This window comes from Pinus tabuliformis, chromosome 7 (genome assembly GCF_031772625.1).
Source record: "Pinus tabuliformis cultivar Carrire ecotype Pingquan chromosome 7, CPIR1, whole genome shotgun sequence".
In the NCBI taxonomy this organism is placed as follows: Eukaryota; Viridiplantae; Streptophyta; class Pinopsida; order Pinales; family Pinaceae; genus Pinus; species Pinus tabuliformis.
The window spans coordinates 1,430,559,173-1,430,580,422 of NC_142293.1; the positions used below are offsets into that span (position 1 = coordinate 1,430,559,173).

Sequence of the window (21,250 nt, forward strand, 5' to 3'; positions counted from 1 at the left end):
TATTTGATATTTCAATTTTTGCATCGTATTTATCACAAAATATCTTGTGTGGTTGATATCTCTTTTTTGTTATGCAATGGATAGGAAAATTAATGGAAAACCTAGTACCTCATATTGTGGGACTAGAGTTCATGCAAATTCCACACATGTAGAGGAAAAAGGTAAGTGGGAGGTATGTATTACTTGCTTTTGTCTACATAATTTTATAATTCCATGGTGTTTTAAATTAACTCAATTGTTGCTTCAAAATTATATCATGTGTGTTAATTTAAATTTAGAGGCAATGCATGTAAAGTGAGGCTGAATTCTAATGAAACTTTTGAATATCCTATTGTGCAAGAGACATGGGATGCACTATAGATGATGCAAAAGTAGAGGCAGAGGAGTTATGGTCCAAGACCCATGTACGTTTTGCATAGATGGTTCTCATCACTTATTAATTTAAGGTTTACAATTTTTGGCCTTACATAAGATGTACTTACTTTCACATATGATTATTTATAAGAGTTTTGTTGTTTGTTTAACGTTTCTCATACTTTATTTTAGTTTCTTTTGAATATCTCTCATAAGATTTTTTACTCTATATTTGATTAGTTTTTTAGTTTGCTTTTTGTTGGTTTTAGGTGATGCAACAATAAAGACAAGTCTCAAGGCTGTTGTAGATTCAACTTGTGCTTTCAATAAGAACACGACTCAAGATGAGGAGGTATGTATGGTTCCACGTGTGTTTGATTAATTTAAAGGCATCACATATCATTTGCGATTTATTTATTTATGAATACGATGAAATGCATGTAAAGTAAGGTTGAACGCTAATGAAACTATTGAATATTTTTTTGTGAGAGAGTTGTGGGATGCACTATAGATGAGGCAAAATTAGAGCTAGAGGAGTTATGGTATGGTGGAAGACCCATGTATGTTTTGCATAGATGGTTCTCCTCCCTACTTATCTATTTAGGGTTTAGGATTTTTGGCCTCTACATCTGATTTTTGCATATGATTATTCATAAGGGTTTTATTGTTTGTTTAAGATTTCTCTTAGTTTGTTTAAGTTTCTATTTAATATCTCTCATAATAATTTTTGCTCTCTATTTGATATCTTCTAGTGTGGTTTTTGTTGGTTTTAAGCAATGGAGAAATAAAGACAAGTCTGAAGGCTGTTGTAGATTCTACTTGTGCTTTCAATGAAGAACACAACTCAAGATGAGGAGGTATGTATGATTCCATGTGTGTTTGTTTAATATAGAGGTATCACATATCATTTGTGATTTATTTATTTATGAATGCAATGCAATGAAGGAGAGTGTAGAGGCGAAGGTGGATGGTGAGTTATTTTTTGATTATGTTATGAATTTGATTCATGAAACTATTGAATTATCTATATAGCAACACTATATTATAGTGAAGAGGTAGTAGTAAAGGTGAGTTCTCTTTTGGTGCAAAATCTGTGCTATGCTATGAAGTCCTCATGTTGGTCTTTGTTTTATATTTCTCCAAAGATATTTAGTATATATTTAATATTTGTCATAATATTTTATGGTCTCTATTTAATACTCTTCTATTTTTTAATGTGCAGGATGTCCTTGATTGGTTGTAGATGCTTTTTGGGATTGTAAAGAAGAGTTTGTCTACTATTTTTCTTTGTTTGTTTTGTTTTTGTTATTTTCATTTTCTTTTTGCTTTTGTTGCTGCTATATTTTTCTATTCCTTTGTTTTTGTACAACTACTGTTATTTTTTACCTTTGTGAGCATGGCCATGCTAAATTGTGGTTTAGTATTTTTTATTTTCATGTTTGCTTTTATATATATATATATACCTTTGTTCATGGTTTTTGTTTTGGGTTCTATGAGTGTGGAAATTAAGGCAAGCGTTAACAACACATATTGTGGATTTAGGGCTGATGAAAATTCAACAGTTGTAATGGGCGTGATGAATGAGGTATGTATGAGGGAATTCACTAGTTTTTTGTTACGTAATTTAATGGTTCCATTTTGTTTTAATTGAACTCTTTTGTTGCTACTTATATCATGTGTGCTCATGTAAATTTATCATAGACAATATGGGTAAATTTATTATAGGAAATATGGGTAAAGGAAGGTAATTGGAATCTTCAAGCATAAGCAAAACTTTCCTCTTATTGAGTAGATTTTGTACATTTCGATGAAACAAAACAAAATTTTCAATCCAAGTTATCACATACTACTTTTCATCTACATTTGGGAGGGGTACTAGGCACTTTGTGCAATCCAAGTTATGACATACTAGTTTTCATCTACACTTGGGAGGGGTACTAAGCACTTTGTGCCACTAGAGAATGTAGGTTTCTTATGTGTGTATTTCAATCTCAATATTTTCATTAAAACATGAGACATATGCAATATTGGTAAACAAAGGTAATTGGAATATTCAAGCATAAGCAAAACTTTCTTCTAATTGAGTAGAGTTTGTAGATATGGATGAAACAAAACAAAATTTTCAACCCAAGTTATGACATACTAGTTTTCATCTACATTTGAGAGGGGTACTAAGCACTTTGTGCAATCCAAGTTATGGCATACTAGTTTTCATCTACACTTGGGAGGGGTACTAAGCATAGTAGTTTTCATCTACATTTGGGAGGGGTACTAAGCACTTTGTGCCATTGGAGAGTGTAGGTTTTTTAATCTCAACATTTTCATTAAAACATGAGACATTTGTCCTTTTAGCCCCATAATAATATCTACAGCTTTCTATATTGTTGCTTCATGAAAAATTGCTTCTAATTGAGTAGAGTGTTTGTAGATATGGATGAATCACAACAATTTTTCCAATCCAAGTTATGACCATACTAGTTTTCATCTACAATTGGGAGGGGTACTACAATTGGGAGGGGTACTAAGCACTTTGTGCCATTGGAGAGTGTGGGTTTCCTACGTGTGCATTTCAATCTCAACATTATCATTAAAACATAATGCATTTGTCCTTTTAGCCCCATAATATCTACAACTTTCTATATGGTTGCTTCATGTTTTTATGAAGGAGCCAAAAGCATCATGGGCTTCTTCCATCATTCTATCATGGAGGAATGCATCTTTGATGAGAACTTATCACAGTTAGGCAATACAAAGAACATAAAAAATTTATCTTCCTAGAAGGCTAGGAAAGAGTGCATCCAACTTTGACCTCACTCCAACAACTCCCTTTAGCCCTTATCCTACATACATTTTTCTACCATTCTTCAATCAACTTTAGTTGGGCCTTAATTCACACACTAACCTATCTTGAGACGAAGCCTCATGCTTCATCCTACATATATTTTTTCCATTCCTAAATCAACTTTCATTGGGCCTTAAGTCCACACACTAACTTGTCTTGAGACCAAGCCTCAGAAAACCTAGGAACATAGACTAGCTAAAACCAAATAGGGTCTCTAACTAGACAAAAAGGGAAATTATGCCTTAAAAGAAACAAATGCATTAGAAGATCGAAGCCATGTCTTTCTCTTCATTCTCAACACCTTATTTACTTGGCACTTCCTAGGATTCTTCCATCTTGCCAATTCACACAATATTGTGACTTTTGTAGAGGGTGAAACAATTTCGAAGCCTTCTCTTGGGGTTAAGATCCATCATTGTCATACCATGAAGTTACATGGTTCTTCACCCTACTTTGTCATGTTTGTTTGAGGTGGAGGTCCCACACATGTTTGCTCTCCTATACTCATGATAGGTGTGACTGCTTTCAGTGGCCACTTGTCCAAGCTTTGCTGCTCTATAATGTTCTCACTACCCCGGGCATCAACATTGATACAACTAAGCAATACCCTCAAAATAACCCAAGAATACAACAACTAAAAGGAACTTGATCTTTTACCAGACAGAAGGGAGATAAAAGCATGTAACAAAAACAACAAATACATAAGAATATCGAATCCACATGCACTTGCTATGATTCTTCTATTTTTCCACTCCACTTAGTAATGTGACTTCTAGCCATTGATATTGTGGTGGAGGGGAAATAACCTATTTTTGATGCTTCTCTTAGGGGTTAAGATCCATAACCCTCATATCATGCGGGTGCATGGTCCTTCCCTCTACATGATTGTGCTGGTTTGAGGAAGAGTGACCACATTTATTGGGATTAAGATTGCCCTTGTGTGATTGTGCTAGTTTGAGGCAGAGTGACCACATTTATTTGCCTTCTTCCACGCATGAAATTTTTCAAAATTTTCAAGCAAACAAGTCAATTATTGATAATGGACTTGGTTGTAAATAAATTTAATATTAAATAAAGCCAATTAAGTTCTCTATGTACAATTTGGAGAATATTAGTTTATGATGTTTAATTGTAATGTCCCCTGCCACCCCTGGGTGACACCACTCAAACACACCTTGGAATTTTACCTTTTCACTCAATATCCTAGGCAAAATTGAACCAGAAATATATATATATATATATACAATTAATAGATTTCGTTGTTCCCAACCATAACTAAGCATAATTTAACCACAATACACAAATTAAGCACAATTAAGCACAATATTATAGAACCATATGTAAATGCAGCGGAATAAACATAAAGCTAGTTCTCAAATACTTATCTGTGAATGTTTCCGTTGGCTGCGGACCTTTGACATTCCTCCCAACCATAGACCTTGCGATTCAATCATTCATAAACTCTCAACTGTAGGTCACCCTTGAGCTAGGGCTCCAACTCCACAAACAACATTACCAATAATAATAACATATCCATGGCCAAGGCACCAATCGAACAATGATGACTCCAACCACTGCACACTGCTCCCCTGAATCTGCGCTCAAGTGGCACACCCTTCTCTGGGACCTGCTAGTCCCTTTGCGATGCCCACTTTCCAGGGTGCCTCACAGTGAGCCAAGAACTTCTTAGCACAGGTCTCCAAGAGCTTGTCCTGCTTCCAGGGCTTCTAGGCACCCTTTTAGGCCATAAACGATTTGGCTTCTAGTTAGTTCCAGAACCCAAGTGGCACTTTCTTCTTCGGGACTTGCCAGTCCTGTTGTGGTGCCCACCTTCCAAGGCTCACCAACTGATCATTTGAACTCCAGTCAGTCCCTGAGTCCAAGCACAAAATTCACCGACTAAAAATCCCCAATCAGTTCTAGAACCCACACTGTGTTCATTGATTGGTACATAGCCATGAATCACTGAAAAATTCCTCTTTAATGAATGACTAAGTAACCAACAACCCCCTTTTATAAACATAGTTCTCCTTTATTTAATGTAATAATATTTTATTATAATATGAATATCCCGACACCTCTTTTCATGCCGTGGAGTAATGGGCTCCCCATACTCCTTTGTCTAGGTTTATTTGCAGCCATTATGTGTTTATTGATATTCATAAATTAAACATATTTACCACACTAGGCCTCTCAGCGTCATAGCATATAAAACCATAACCATGCGGGCATACCGGTCCCAACACATAAACACACATACACGTGGGCGTACTGCCCTAGAAGCAACTTTCAACTCACTAGCCTATTAATTATGTCTTCGCTCACTAGCCTAATAATCAAGGTCCTCAGACCCTTTACATAGGCACATCGACCTTAATCATATTTGTAACTTGGCCCATTGGCCTAACATGTACATACACAGAGAGGCTTACCAACCTCATGAGTCTTAGGCTCACCAACCAACACATTTTTAACATGGTTGTTACATTACTCATTCGGGGGGTGGAACTAGGGTTGTTACATTAATTATAGACATATTTAGTCCCTCCCTCTAGCCAAGGACTATACTTTTTGCGTAGCAGTCAAAATCCTTTGAATATATATTAGTTTGCTTAGTTTTATCATATTTATTCTAAGTTTTATCAAATTTTAACATTTATTTTATTTATTTAGAAAAAAAGAATTCATTATTATATTTTTGAAATTTAAAATCTCTTTTTAATGGATTTCATTCTTACATGATTTGACTTAAATCTCGAGTTTGGATTTATTTTACTTAATTGTTAGGAATAATTAATCACTTAAAAAACTAATTTTTGTATTGGTCACTATGTAGGCTTGTTATATTAAATAATTATGAGATTGCAAAGCTCCTTGCAATTAATGCTTTGTAATTCATTGTATTCCATGTTGTAGGTGAAACATTGTAGTCTTGTTCAAATTGCAAATTTTGCTACAATCGATGCTCCACAGTACAATTCTCTAAGAATTGTGGGTGTGTCAATTCTCTAACAATTTGTGGTAGCACATTCAGATGACGCACCACCTCACAAATAGACCATCAATTGAACTGTGAGTAAGTTCTAGTGTCATCCTAGGCATCTAAGGCATATCCAAAGCCATAAGCAGAGGACAAGGCACTAGACTCAACATTCCTCCCCGTTCCACCTACTTTCTTTGTTGGAGCAGCCATTACAATTCCCTAATTTCCCAACATTCGGTACAACCTAGGTATGCTCTGTCTTCCACTGAGACATGCACATCTACAATAGTAGCTCTGGTGACTACATATGCTTAAGGTGAGGGAACAAACTCTAGCTACCACGAGAAGAAGCATAATTGAAGATTCAACTGGAAAAAACAAATGAGAGTGCTATTTTTAATGTGGTGATTATTGTTGAAGCAACAATTGAGCTAAGTTTTTTTCTTCGCAACTACAATTGCGTTTAACAAAGCCATTTTCTGAAAGAGATAGAGAAGAGTTATACCACTTAATAGAGATTCCCAAAGCCTAGATCGAGACAAATGTTAATGATAGACAAAAGGGAGGGAAGGGGTAGGACATGAAGAGAGGAAGGAGATTTCAGAACAAGAGGACCCAAAGGGGGAGGACTAGAGGTTACTACTAGATGGATAGGGTGACTATGGATACTACTTGCCACAACTAGTCATGCATGTAATGACGTGGATTGAGGCGACCACATTGAACTGCCACATCAATTACATCACTTGACCAATATACATAATATGATAATATATGTACACGACTTGACATTTATGCGCAATGATGGGTAATGAAAGGATTATATGCTTTTGAAATTGAATCAACAAGCTCGAATCATCTTGATAAAAAATATTGCTACTGATGAATTTGCTCAGCATGTGGCACAAACATAAGCTGAGTATGCTCAGCATGTGGCACAAACATAAGCTGAGTATGCTCAACATGTGGCACAAACATAAGCTGAGTAGTACAAAGGGAGTGGTAGGGTCTTTACTCCTTTGATGGAAATAAAAAATATCATTCATGTGGGAAGGTATCTAACTCGATGGATAGTAGATCGTAGTTGGTTTCCCTGCTTAATAGTGGGAGGTTCCACTATTGAGAGGATTCTATTGAAAATGCCGAGCATTTATAGAGGGGAGACACCTTTGGAGAGAATCCTTATGGGTGCAATGGTGGAACAAAGACATAGGTAGAGCAAGACAAAGGGACAAGAATGGGGGCACATAACATGTTTTCATTCAAAGAACTAAAAGCTTCCATTTTGAAATCCATACGAGGTGTTTGGTATCCTACATGAGTGGATGGAGTTGAAAATCCTTAATAAGGGCCATAACCTAAGCAAACATCCCATCTTGGTCCAACTTCCCTTCATTCATTTCCACATGCTTCGAAGTATTGCTTCATGGACCTTGTCTTTCTTTAGACTTCACTTCAATAATGAATATTTTTTGGCATGCAAGTTGCAAGTTTTCGAAGAACCACTATAGTGCGGTTCTCCTAATACAATTCTTCTGACATTGTATATTCCTTAGTTAGCATGATCAACCTCGATAAATATTGCCCAGAAGAGAGTGTCTTCATGCAAAGATTAGGTAATAGGGCCCCTTTAATAACGAATGCCCTTGCCAAGCCCCAGATTAGTATAAGGGTGGTTCCAATACCCCCTTACTGAGAGCCCTGCTTCTTCAGATAGGTTTGCCTAGTTGGTTGGTCTGGATTGGAGCATGGTTGGGTATGGGGGGCATGAGGCCTTGCCAAGACTTTCTGTCTTTAATGAAGTACCACCTTGCGTCATTGATTGAGTCATTTCCTAGCCTTACTATAATGTTGTAATGATTTACATACCGAGTATGCTTTCCTCTTTGGGTCTTTAACAAAGTACTGCCTTGCTTGATTGATTGAGTCATTTCCCGACCTTATTGTAATGCTATAATGATTTACATATCGGGAATGCTTTCCTCTTTGGGTATCGGGCACCAACTCCAACTTGCTCAGGGCCAAGCCATAATAGCTATGCAATATGAGCCTTGGAGGGTGCAAAGGGAGGCCCAAAACAATGCTTTCAATGAGGATGGTGATGACAGTCAATTCTATTATAGCTTCTCCTCATAGGGTTTCTAATCCACTAGTAGGGAAAGTAGAGGTAGTTATAGCATGAACAATTCCATAATGAGTAGTTGCATACCTAGGAGTAGTTCTAGTTTACCCATAAGCAACAACACTAGCAACAAGGTGATATAAGGATCATTAACTACAAAACTACCAATACCTAAGGTAGTCGCAGGAAAAGCAAAGGATGTTGAGATAAATGCATATTGAGATAAATACAGAGAGCTATCAACTCCAGGTAGTTAGGTACAATAGCAATAGAAGAGGTAGGTGTATTTTTGTATGGTTGATAAAGTTGGTTGCATGGCATGATTTTCCATAACAACAGTACACTTGGCACCTAATTATATTCAATGCAGTATGTGTCTATGTGAGATGAGATGTGTGGCGAAATATGAATCAATACATTAGGGTGGGCAACTTCTCTAGCCTAAGTCGAGTAGCACAGCGTCCCGAGTACCTTGACCTTCCTTCCATGTCACTTCCTAGCTAGTGAGGAAAATCTGAAAGATTTAGGGACTATGACTGTACTATGATATAAGCTTCGAGGTACAGAAAAAAAGACAATATTTTATTCATCTAGATTGGATTCCAAAGTCATGCCATGGATTAAATCAATGGAGTATGGGCTTTGTTTGGTAGGTATATCTCTACTTTCTTCTTTCCTTTGTTAGAAAGGGCTTTTAATTTCTATATTGGTGACCCACACGGGGCTTTAAAATGAAGACTTGAAAATTCAAGTGTACATTTGGTCATCTTTACTGAATTCTATTGGAGCCCTAATACTAGTTCGCTCAATACTTGTTCCAGAGATGGTTCAATTGAATAACACATGAAATTCTAGTCTTACTTCGTATCCCTTGGCAAGAATAGTAATGCTAATTTATTTTCTTGTTTATTTCTGGTCCATCTCATGAGTAGCAGAAAATTTGGAACAAACTATAATGACCAGTTCTAAGGCGTAATTCCTTTCCCTATAGGGTGATGAGATCAAACTTACAGTGTGGAATTGAGGACAAGTATGTTGGAACTTATGAACTTGACATTTTAAAAATTCAAGAAGTCTTTCTTCCTAGATGAATCTAAGGTCCAATTTGGTGTTTGATATTGGAATTTATTTGGTTAAGCGACACACTATAGGTGCCTTTGGTTTTCTCTTGATTGAGGATTTACATATACTTAATTCAAACAATGTTGGACTTATTCTTGTTGAGGAGCGACAAGGGTCAAGCTATCTATGAAGAGGCATTGGACCTTTCTTTATAGAAAGACAAAAAATTCAGCTCTTATTTAACTTGTCGAGGAGTGACAAGGGTCAAGCTATCTATGAAGAGACCTTGGACCTTTCTTAATAGAAAAACAAAAAAAAAACTATAAAAGTTGATGGTATTGGGAAAGCTAGGTAGCTGTTGAGAATTTGAGCCTATCCTCTTAGGCTGGTTCTGAGGTTAGTTTATGTTGTACATAGTCATGTTGCATTTGAGGGATATTTGTAACTGCTCTTGATTGTGTGCAACCATCAATTTCAAACTATAGCCTTCTTTAGTTTTGAGTTTTGTTAGGCCAATGCATTTTTTGTCTTTTTGTCATGCTTTGAATCTTTAGTAGAAGGGTAAGAAATTTAACTCAATGCTTGCTTTTCCAAATGTTCATTGGTTAGATTGGGTTTCTCAACTTCTTACTTGTCTAGTATGTGATAGAGCATCGCCCTATGATTTGGTCATCTTGTTAAACATAAGTATTTTATTCTCAGATTTTAAGCTTTTGTGATTCATTCTGATTGTTTTGAGATTGTTTTCTGGATTAATCTCATAGTCACTTTTTTGGTCGACGGTTCGAACCAACTACTATGGTTCATCATGTTGACATCTGGAACATGACGCATCTCAGCTATTTAAATTTGTATAGGTCGGATTTTTCTTCTATGTCCTGAGGATGAACCACATTAGTTGGTTCAAAACACCGACCAAAAAAGTGACTATGTGATTAATCTGGAAAACAATCTCAAAAGAAATATTTTATTGTTCCTCTATCTCTATAGTTGTTATGAATTTGGATTCATCATAAGAACTCTCATGGTCAATTTGATATTTGAATTTGTTCTGTCATCTTATCTAATTGCCAATAATATCCTTTCATAACTCTATTTCCATCTTCAACAAGATCTTTCACTCTCTGAGAAATAGAGAAGTTTAGAGGTTTTGTTCTCCTTAATTCACTACCATAAATTCTTAGATGATCTCCCTTGTTTTTTTATATGAATGTCCATATCTAATAACTTGAGATGTGGTATTGGACCTGCCATTTCTACAAAATTATTGGTAGCGCCGAAACACCAATTAGATTTTGATTCTTGTGAGATACTAGAATTCTCCTATGATCCCACAATTATAGGATGCCTTATGGGCTTGCTAGCTTTGCTTCCTGTGCTTATTTTGCCACCTTCATATCCTTTGGATGATATAAAAATTTGCAACTCATGTCTTAATCTCTTGGAGAAATAGCCATGGGGAAGTTTTCTTCTAGTTCTTGTAAACTTGATTTACCAGCCTTGCTTCCTGTGCTTATTTTGCCACATTCATATCCTTTAGATGATATAAAAATTTGCAACTCATGTCTTAATCCCTTGGAGAAATAGCTATGGAAAAATTTTCTTCTAGTTCTTGTGAACTTGATTTACCAATTCCCATGTATGATGTTATCAAGTTGTACCGCAAGGCACTCCCTACTTGCATATTCTTATATTTTCCTAGCTAGCACTTGAACTATGTTTGAACTTGGTATCCCTTCACATATAATGATAATATGATTCCCGATATAAGGAAACCATGGATAGGGAGGAAAACCTTTGTGACAAGTGCATTGATCCATTTAACATACTGATCCAAAAAACATCAAAGCCCATCAACATCCTTGGCTCACAATTTTTTGTTTTCTCTAATATTTCACCCCCACACCCATCATCCATCAACATCCTTGGCTCACAATTCTTTCTCTATTATTTCTTCCCATCCCCACCCTCAACTTCTTGTAAACTTCTTATAATATTGTGTGCATAGAGAATGGAGAGATAGTGAACGAGCCCAATGAGGGAAATCCTACTACCACACCAATCTTGGAAGAGAGGAATTCAAGCCCTAGCCATTGACTACTCAATTTCTTGCTTGCATGTATTGTTTTTGCATTTGTAAAATCTTGGTTTTTTCATTTAAGTATTCTATCATGAGCCATTGCTTTTGCATTGGTAATATCACAAGTTTCTCAGATCTAAAATATAAAGGCATTGGAAAAGCTTTATTCAGATAAAGATCTTTATTATTATATAAGCACTCTTTATTTTATAGGAATTGCAATAAGGTGAGAAAATAAAACTGATCCAAGCAAAATTAAATGCATTTTTGCGTCTAATGATGGGAGGGGGTCTTTTCATGTGTAAAGATGAAGAATCCATCTTCAAAAGTTTTAATTATAAAGAAGATAATTTTTCTATTTAACATTTTGTTAGTTCAACAATTAGCTCTTACTGAGATAATCTTTAATTTTGTGTATTGATGTGTTTAAGCAAGATGGTAAGATATTAAATGGAACTACATAACATCAATGCATCTACTAGCTTTCATGGTGTCCTTACAATTATGAAACACACACATTGGGGGGGAGGTGGGGAAGTACATCTATTTAAGGGTAGAAGAAATATTAATACACTTACAAACTTGCCCTCCGATGAAGGTGTTTCTAGTATGTTGTCTACAAGAGATGGGTTGTTACAGTTTTGTCAGCTACCAGTAGGGATCTGGAATTTTCTCCTTTACAGTTCTTCTGTCTTGACCAAGTTACCACATCCACAGACTCAAAACGCCATGAAACTATAATTTAAAGAGTTACTACATCCACAAACTCAAAACTCCATGGCACACAGAACAACTAGCATTTAAAGAGCAATGTAGTGGTTAAGCATTCTATTATTGATGGTGCTACTAATAGTTGGCTCTATGCATAGGACTCTTTGCTTAATCAACTAAAACCTTGGTATCATGGATAAATATAACTTTATTTATAAATGGATAAATATAACTTATGTCAGATTGATTGAAGTAATCTAGTTGGAGCTTGTGTATGCTAAAAGCTCAATGATTTTCACCTTTGTTGAATACTGCTTGATCACAATGATTTTCACCTTTCTTGACTACTGCTTGATCACAAATTCTAGCACTTTCATTTTACCAAGTACCAACAATTCCATCGTCCACTCCACCAACAACTCACCATTTGAAAATGTTTTTAAAATCCAACATCGACAATCCACTATCGACTCACCATTTGAAAATGTCTTTAAAATCCACCATCGACAATCCACTATGGGATCCTTGTGGTTGTATGCATGGAAATATGTATCCATTAATGCATAGAGTACAAGATTTAATGCAGTGGAAAGATGGGCACATTCCTTGGTGCCCATTTTTAAATTTCAAAACCTCTAGTGACCACTCATTTACCATTGGATCCCTTGTTTTGTTGATAATTTCAAGTCAGCTCATTGCCTCTAATTTCATATTTTGTTGATGAAGCATGATTTCCACATAGCAATCCCTTACACTTGATATCTTGTTCTTCAGTAAGATTAAGGTGAAGCGATAAGGAGAACCATCCTGCTATTGATGATGCTGTAACTTATTGAAACAATTTCCTTTCCATCAAGATAAATGCTTTATAGACTCCTATAAAGAAGGCTCCAAACAGGCAAAATAAACCACCTTCAACATTTATTTCGTTCCCCCAAGGATAATGGGCTCAGGTGGGTCTTACAGGCAAACAAAGGTCAATCTTGAAGAAAACCAAATGCTAATTATTTTTATTCTACAGGGAATTAACCCAAAAGTTTACTTTTGAAACAATTTCCTGTCCATCAGGATAAATTCTTTATAGACTCCTATAAAGAAGGCTTCAAAGAGGCCAAAGAAACCTTCTTCAACATATATTTTGTTCCTCCAAGGACAATGGACTCAGGTGGGTCTTATGAGCAAACAAAGGTCGATCTTGAAGAAAACCAAATGCTAATTTTTTTTATTCTAAAGGGAATTTAACCCAAAAGTTTTTTGAGAGTGGTGCCCTGAAGGGATTTTAGATTCTTTATGATCTTCAGTGCTCCATCTTATCATCACATGCATGTAGAAAAAAATTCACATTTCCGCGATGTCATACACTACTTTAGTCTATTGTAAACTAAACAAAATATTTGATGCCCTTCTGATTTGCTTCTGCATATGTGATTATTGTCGTATAAGAAAGAGTTTGATTTTTATTATATGAATGCTTCACATGTTTTTTTAAGAAAGCTCATTTTAATCAAGTGCTCAAATTCATTATGTTATATTACCAATAGGTGAAATATGAGAATCCAAATACCATTTTCAAGGATATAGGAGCCGTTTTGAAAACTAAATGGATAATCAAGTGCTCGAATCCATTATGCTATATTACCAATAGGTGAAATATGAGAATCCAAATACCATTTTCAAGGATATGGGAGCCGTTTTGAAAACTAAATGGAAAGCATTGAACATAGAAGAGAAGAAATCATGTGAAGAGAAATATGAGGATGAAAAGAAAGCACACTGGTGGGTAAACTATGGAACTGTAAAGACTTTATGCACTATGTTATATATTTTTCCATTAGGTTTCAAAGGCTCGCAAGTTAGACTTTTGAAAGTTGTGGGGCTACAAAAACATGAGACTAAAGATCTGAAGCTTCTCTAAAACTATCAAAAACTTAGGTCGACATTTAAGCTTTTGGAACAATATATGTGCTCTCTATTTATATTTAAAAATATAAATAAATATTGTCATTTGTAGCAAGTATTTTTGAAAATAGAAATGAATTATTGTTGTTTTCCTCAATTTTGTGTGGTAGCAAGCATTTATAACTCTTATTTTGGTTGCTAAGCTTTGTACATTTGAAATATTTATCTTATTTGTTTATTTTTATTACGCTGATAGGTGTTTCTCTGCGGGCTTTGGCTGTGCAGATCCAGCCAATCAAAGATGCCTATTTTTGTTGCCCTCCTTCCAATGATCTGTACTAGCGCAGATAATAGTTGGTAGTTGGGCATAGCAGAGTTTCGACCCATGTTGGAGGGCATCACTGCCAAGAACAATTTGCCTCCGTTAATGGCAACCTTCTGCGCACAAGCAGGCGTAGCATTGTGTCCACTACAACTTACAATACTTGTGAACAAGCAGCGACAACGTTGTGCCATTAATGCCACAAATCAGTGCTCGAAGTTCAGAGTTGGCACGCTTGGCATGATTGATTCTTTCGAGTTCATTATTGATTTTTTCAGTCAAGAATATCGAAATCAACCAAAATCGATCTCTTAAGTTCCAGTAGTAAGGTAGGCGCAGGCCATTGAGGCAGTGCGTGAACATTCAGAGGATCAAGAGACACACCTTCAGCTGACCCTTAATGGCTTTAGTGGAGGCGTAAGCAGGTCCTTTCCCCATTGGGTATAGATTTCAATATTTTCTCTCGTAATTGTATTTATTGAGAAGGTTTTTCTTAATAGGTAGTCCCACGCAAACTTCTGACCTAGACCCAACCTACTGTTGTATGGTCCCACCCCAACACAAAGGAGTGGATTCAGCTCAGACTGACTCTACTCACTTAGCGGATGTATTGTGATTTTTTCTTAGAGATGGATTTCTCATAACATCGGATGGCAAGGACGTAGAGATGCAAAAAGTTCTTGGACTAAGGCTAAGAGAGACTAAAGAGATAGGGCTAAAGCCAAGGCTTGTCTACTAGAGAGGCTAGAACGTGGACAAGTTCAAGTAGATATGCGAGTTCATATATTAAACATAATATTGTCCCAACACTTCTCCCTATCCTCCTCCTAGAAGTTGTTTAGTTAGAGAGGGCACGAGGCATTTGCAGACATGTTCAGGACTGCTATGGATATACAAGTTTCTAACATAGAAGAAGGTAGTAGATTGCAAGCTAAGAGCATCTGTGATGGTCGTTTGGCTTCACTTTAAGCAGAGGAAGCAGGTGAACTAATAGTATTATATTTAGTTTTTCAATTTCTCTTTTTATGATGACTTGGGCTTTATATTAGGGCTCATTTCCCCTGTTTTTGATGCTATGTATTTTGTTATGATGTTAATTATAAAGTACAGAGCTAACCCTGAGCTTTTTCATGCTTGCACTAAATAGCAACTTGATTTCACATATTTAGATAAAAAACCCTGACAAATACCCTCTTATAGATATCTCAAATGCCCTGCAAGTACATTCATTCGTTATTGGTTTCATATCTGTGTGTGAACAAGTACATCCAATCCCTCGGGCCTCATTGTTATTTCATGCAGTTACTGATCTTAAGCTGCTATGTTGAATAACTCTTCTCTAGAATAATCCAGTATCTCTATATCAATATGAATGGATCTTCTCATTTGACCAAATCAAATTTTAGTAATGTATGATTTTGGATTTGAGTTGCATATGCCTCAGTGCTTTATTAAACCCACATTTTCAGTCTGGCTTGGGGGGTTTGAACTTTGATCATAGTTTCTCATATAGATTATATATCATGTTTAACAAGGGCTCTATTTTCTAGGATTGAAATAAGTTCTCTTTTGACTGAAACCTTGAGGGTTTTGACCTTAACTACACTTCTTGTTATGTATGATATTTTACAGCTAATAAAAGGTTTCAAGCTACAACATGGATAAAGAGCATGGTTGGATCTCTAGATATGCCATGCGAGCCATCTGAGGAGGAGTTTCATCTTTGCTTGAGAAGTGGTATCATTTTATGTAATTTTATCAACAAGGTTCAACCAGGAGCCTTGTCTAAGATGGGATACCATTTATGCCCATTGGAATGTTCACATATTTTATGAAACCTGTTATTGTCTTGAAATCCAGCCTTCCATTTTGTACCCTGTTAATTGACTTGTGCTGGTTAGCAGGTCGTTACAAATCATGTTTCATCACTTCCTCCAGAAGGACGGGCTTTATATGCCTGTCAATATTTTGAGAATGTAGGATTTTTCTTGTATCTGCTGAAGAGATGAAGTTGCCTACTTTTGAAGCTTCTCATTAAGAGCAGGTGAGCATGCCAATCATGTTGATATTTGTATGGATGTTTGCATTTGAATCTTTGATTTTAAATTTTTAACAAGTTTTTGTTCTGCCTCGAGGAAAGCTTGCAGCCGGGTTCTACAACAAATATTGTTGACTCTATATTGGCGCTGAAGGCTTATTATGAATAGAAACAGTGTGGAGGAAATGGCTCTTGGAAATATGCAGGCCGTTTGAGGTCCCCCATGGTTCTGCGAAACACAGGAAATTTCCTTCAACACTCAACTCCTTGTGTGCCTATAAGGGACCCTGAAATTCAGCCAAACCCATCAGTTAGAAACATGGATGGGGGAGAAAAATGACTCGATGACATCTTTCAATCTAAAGGTTCAATTAATGTGTGGTTATTGAGTTGATTTCATCATGCTCAAGTTCTAGAAACTATTCATGCTTGAAAATTAAAAATTCTTTGCTTTACACATCCCTAACCACATGCTATGGTTGACAGACGTAATGGGAGCTTTATTAAAGCGGTTTGCTTTAGAAATAACAAATGAAAAGGAAAATGTTGATCGGAACCTTGTTGAAGCCATACAAACTGCTGCACCGGTATGCAAATATCATACCTATGCTTTTGCACTAATCCTTACTCGATTAAGCACAAAACATTCTAAATGCAAAATTCGCTTCAGAACCCTAGTTTTGTTCAGTCATACATATTAGATATGAAAAATTTCTCTAAGCATATTGAACACTAGGTCCTCAAGAGTTCATGCTTTTAACTCTTTGTTGCTGTGCAGCAGGGCTCGATGCAAGCATTCATGAATCTTATCATTGCAATTTTTGCAGAGAATAGACAAGATAAATTTTCCGTGGTGAGCATCAATTGCCCTTGATGCAAAATGAAATACAAATTATCTGATTGCACTATATCCATAGGTTTCATGAGTAATATCTATTATCTAGATCCCTCATAGGGAAATGACTTAACACATTGCTTGTAGTAAAAAAGTATCAACCATAAATACATGCTATAGAGATTCCATCGGCAATTTTCATCTTATGTTAACTCTAATTTGCTCTGAAGATTCAGAAAAGTCAGGATCAAGACAATTATTTCCTTTCGGATTCCCCAGACAAGAAAAATGGTGACTGTCAAAGTCAGGATCCAAAACCTTTGCATATCAGTCAAGAACATCAAATGCGTTTGGAAGCACAAAGAAAAGAAGTCAAGGTTAGTAATATTTTAACTTTTCACTAAACATAATAAAATGTTGATGCTGTGGAGGCAAATAAAAAATGTAAACAAAATGTACTGCAGCACGAAATAAATTCAGTCGCCATTTGATTCAGTATAATGAGGACTATTGTTTGATGAAGAATTGCATATGTGATTTGTAGAACATTTTTTTGCCAATCTAGGAAGATTATCCTACCATGTTTGCATTGCCTTTGTTTCCATGATGATGAGATAACCAGCGTAGCTTCAAGCTTGATTACTAGTATCCCATGTGAACCTCATCCCAACATGTCCCTGCTGCCCTAGAGTAGGCTAGTAGGAAACATGTTAAAGACTTGTATCTTACATGTGCAGTCACAGAGTATGCAATCAGGGAGCACCAGTTTTCCTAAATATGCAGTCAGATCACAATTTTGTCTGATTCTGTTTGAAATAATGAAACTAAATCACTCGAATACTGCTTTTGCTGTACTAAAGCAAACTCGTTAATCATTTTGTGATCCACGACTGTCTCATTATTGATTACCATCTTTTAGAAACTTCACAATGCTCATTTTATTAAACAATGGATATGATTTTCAGGACATAAGAGACATACTTAGAGCACGGGAAGATGTACAAGTGTTACAGCCAGAGTGGCGAAGGGATTTAGAATTGCTTCGTAAGTTAAAACCAGACACTTCTACACCTCGACATTTAATAGGGGATTATTATTTTCTTTAATGTTCGAACTTTATAAGCTTTACATTTGTTTTGTTGTTGTGTATTGCTAACTGAGCAATCTATTATAAGGAATGACACTGACTTCTTTCTCTCTAAAACATTATTTTTACAGATAACCAGGTCACAAGAATTTCTAATGCTGCTAGTGGGTATCACAGAGTTCTGGAAGAAAACGAGATCCTTTATAATAGCCCTACTAAAGGTTATCATATTTACTGTTTTCTTGGGGCTTAGGAAGCATAAGGGTATACTGCAGAATCAAACCCATTTTGGAGGTCAATCTGATGCCCAGTGCAGTGGGATTTATTGGGGAAGATGGGTCCCTCCTTGTCAATACATCCAAAATGGGCAAAGATGTACAGAAGATATTCAATTTTAATAAGGTTTTCAGTACCATCTGCAACACAAGGTACTGATTAAAGAGTCTTTTGATCTGGTCTTCTGACATAATTTGCATACAATTACTAACTTGTTATTGTCCATGAAATGGCAGAGGAAATTTACATGGATACACAGCCATTGATCCGAACTGTAATCCAAAATAGGCAAAGATGTAAAGAGGATATCCAATTGTCGTAAGGTTTTTGAGCCATCTGCTGCACAAGGTACTGATTAAAGAGTCTTTTGACCTTGTCTTCTGACATAATTTGTATACAATTACTAACTCGTTTTTGTCCATGAAATGGCAGAGGAAATTTACATGGATACACAACCATTGATCCGATCTGTAATGGATGGTTACAATGTCTACATTTTTGCATATGGTCAAATGGAAAGGCCCACACCATGGTCAGTATATTTCTTCTAAGAATTTTGTTCTAAAAATTTGGTGGTTTCCCAAAAATTTATATCTAAAATTGCTTATCTTAACCAATAGATTAATTTTTAGATCTTTGTCAAAAATATATCTCTAAAATGGCTTAGATGAGAAAGCAGCTTCTGGTTATTAAGTAATAGATTAATTTTTAGATCTTTCTCAAGGTAATCTGGCTTGACATTTTGGACTTCGACTTATTAAAATTTAGAGCGGTCCAACTGGTGCTTCTGAAAAGGATCAGTGACCTCTTCGAGTTATCTCAAATCATTGCTTTTATGGTTTTCCAGCTCCAAATGGACGTGCTGAGCGAACTTGCAGGACAACATTTTTTGTTTTTATGGCTTTCCAGCTGCAAATGGACACGCTGAGCGAACTTGCAGGACACCACCTGATGAGCAGTCGATGAAGGTGGGAAAACGAAGGTTGTAATAACCTGCGTTTTGCCCTTGTGGAAATTTTATTGTTATCTCGGCAAACCAGTATAAATTGATGTTGTATAATAGTGCCAGCTTTTCTCATGAGCCATCAGGTAGGTTTATCCTTCCTTTTTCTAGAGGAAATCAAGGTTAAAAGAAAAATATAAATTGGAAAAGTGTAAATCGATGTTAAAGAAAGTCCACTTGAAATTCCTTGTAAACCAAGGAACAATGCTTACAGTTTATTACTTGCAATGTGCACCAACACTTTTCTTAGTGTAATTTAATTATTATATTGGTTTTCAGGGTAAAGGCTACTTGTGAAGAACTGGATTAATATATAGAACAATGAGAAGCCATCCTAGTTGGGGTATGATATTTCTCATAATTGCCGTGTAAATAAATTCAAGGTCACATGTCATTTCCGAGTAAATTCATGGTCACATGTCATTTCCTATGTGGTGACCAGCGTGTTCAAGAGGGCAGTGTTACATGAAGACCAAATAGTGGCAATGAAGGAACAGAGGTAAAAGAAATTCAGTGTCATTCCGAGTAAATTCCTGGTCACATGTCATTTCCTATGTGGTGACCAGCATGTTCAAGAGGGCAGTGTTACATGAAGACCAAATAGTGGCAGTGAAGGAACAGAGGTAAAAGAAATTCAGTGTCACCGAATAGTGGGAATTAAGGAATAGAGGTAAAAGAAATGCAGGGACAGACAATCTGGCTGTTAAAAGATCAACTAGCGGCACAAAAAATCCAATTATTACAAGATCAACTATATCAACTAGCGGCGTAGAGGGAAGCCATTGACCAAAGAATCCAATTATTACAAGATCAACTAGTGGCGCAGAGGGAAGCCATTGACCAATGAATTCTGGGTTTGGCGAATCAAATTTTTGATCGGTACTGGAATCCCATTAAGCAATGGATAAAGTTCAAAAGATGAAAGTATGGAAGGTGGTTCCCCCGTTCCCCTTGAGCAATGGATAATATGGAGTGCAAAATATGAAAGTATGGAAGGTGGTTAAAGTTAAAAGAAAAACAAAGTTACTTTCAGTAAAACACAAAGGCGGTTTTTTGCTTATACCTTTGCTTATATGTTCCTCTAGCAGAGGACAATATTTTCACATATGGAAAACACTATGTTCATATATATTCCTGCAATAAGATGCAAGAAAATAAGAAGTGGAAATGATTTGAATATGTTATTATAATTGGAGCAATGTATTTATGTTTTTAATATAAACTTGTATATATAATTATTATTGATTTTTTATTTAACTTGTATATATAACTATTATTGATTTTTTATTTAAATTTATTAAATGGTGGGTTAGTAGATGAAGTTAGATTTGTTTTGTAATTAAAATGGTTTTTTCAATTTTAAAATATTGAGATTGATGGATGGGATGGTAAATAATTTTTAATATGGTTGGTAGATAAATTAAAGGATACAATTTGTAAATTGCGATTCTCTCTTTTTGGAGATTTAACATGATAAACTTTATTATGAAATGGTTTAGTTTTTGGTTTAAATTATCATATAATTCTGGGTGAATGAAATTTTGGGTATTATGAATGAATGCATTGTAGTTCTCTTCTCTTAGTGACTTAAGATATCACAAATTCCACATGATAAAGTGAGGTTTAATATATCACA

At 35.8% G+C, this 21,250-nt stretch overlaps 1 protein-coding gene across 5 annotated transcripts; it reads left to right on the plus strand.

Moving 5' to 3' along the window:
* The first annotated feature begins 1,793 nt into the window (after positions 1 to 1,793).
* On the plus strand, positions 1,794 to 20,454 carry LOC149253054 (uncharacterized). Of its 5 annotated transcripts, XM_089459861.1 has the most exons (13): positions 1,794 to 1,939; positions 16,008 to 16,112; positions 16,280 to 16,419; positions 16,516 to 16,778; positions 16,900 to 17,266; positions 17,479 to 17,625; positions 18,214 to 18,292; positions 18,589 to 18,763; positions 18,848 to 18,959; positions 19,044 to 19,143; positions 19,459 to 19,700; positions 19,894 to 19,957; positions 20,181 to 20,454. In XM_089459861.1, exons 5-9 carry the CDS (start codon positions 17,201 to 17,203, stop codon positions 18,897 to 18,899), a joined length of 519 nt encoding a protein of 172 aa, XP_089315987.1. In that variant the 5' UTR covers positions 1,794 to 1,939; positions 16,008 to 16,112; positions 16,280 to 16,419; positions 16,516 to 16,778; positions 16,900 to 17,200; the 3' UTR covers positions 18,900 to 18,959; positions 19,044 to 19,143; positions 19,459 to 19,700; positions 19,894 to 19,957; positions 20,181 to 20,454. The 5 variants fall into 5 exon arrangements, with proteins under 5 accessions (XP_089315987.1, XP_089315986.1, XP_089315985.1 ...); XM_089459860.1 differs by having other exon boundaries at positions 16,511 to 16,778; positions 19,894 to 20,454; XM_089459859.1 differs by having other exon boundaries at positions 19,894 to 20,454.
* The last annotated feature ends 796 nt before the right edge of the window (positions 20,455 to 21,250 follow it).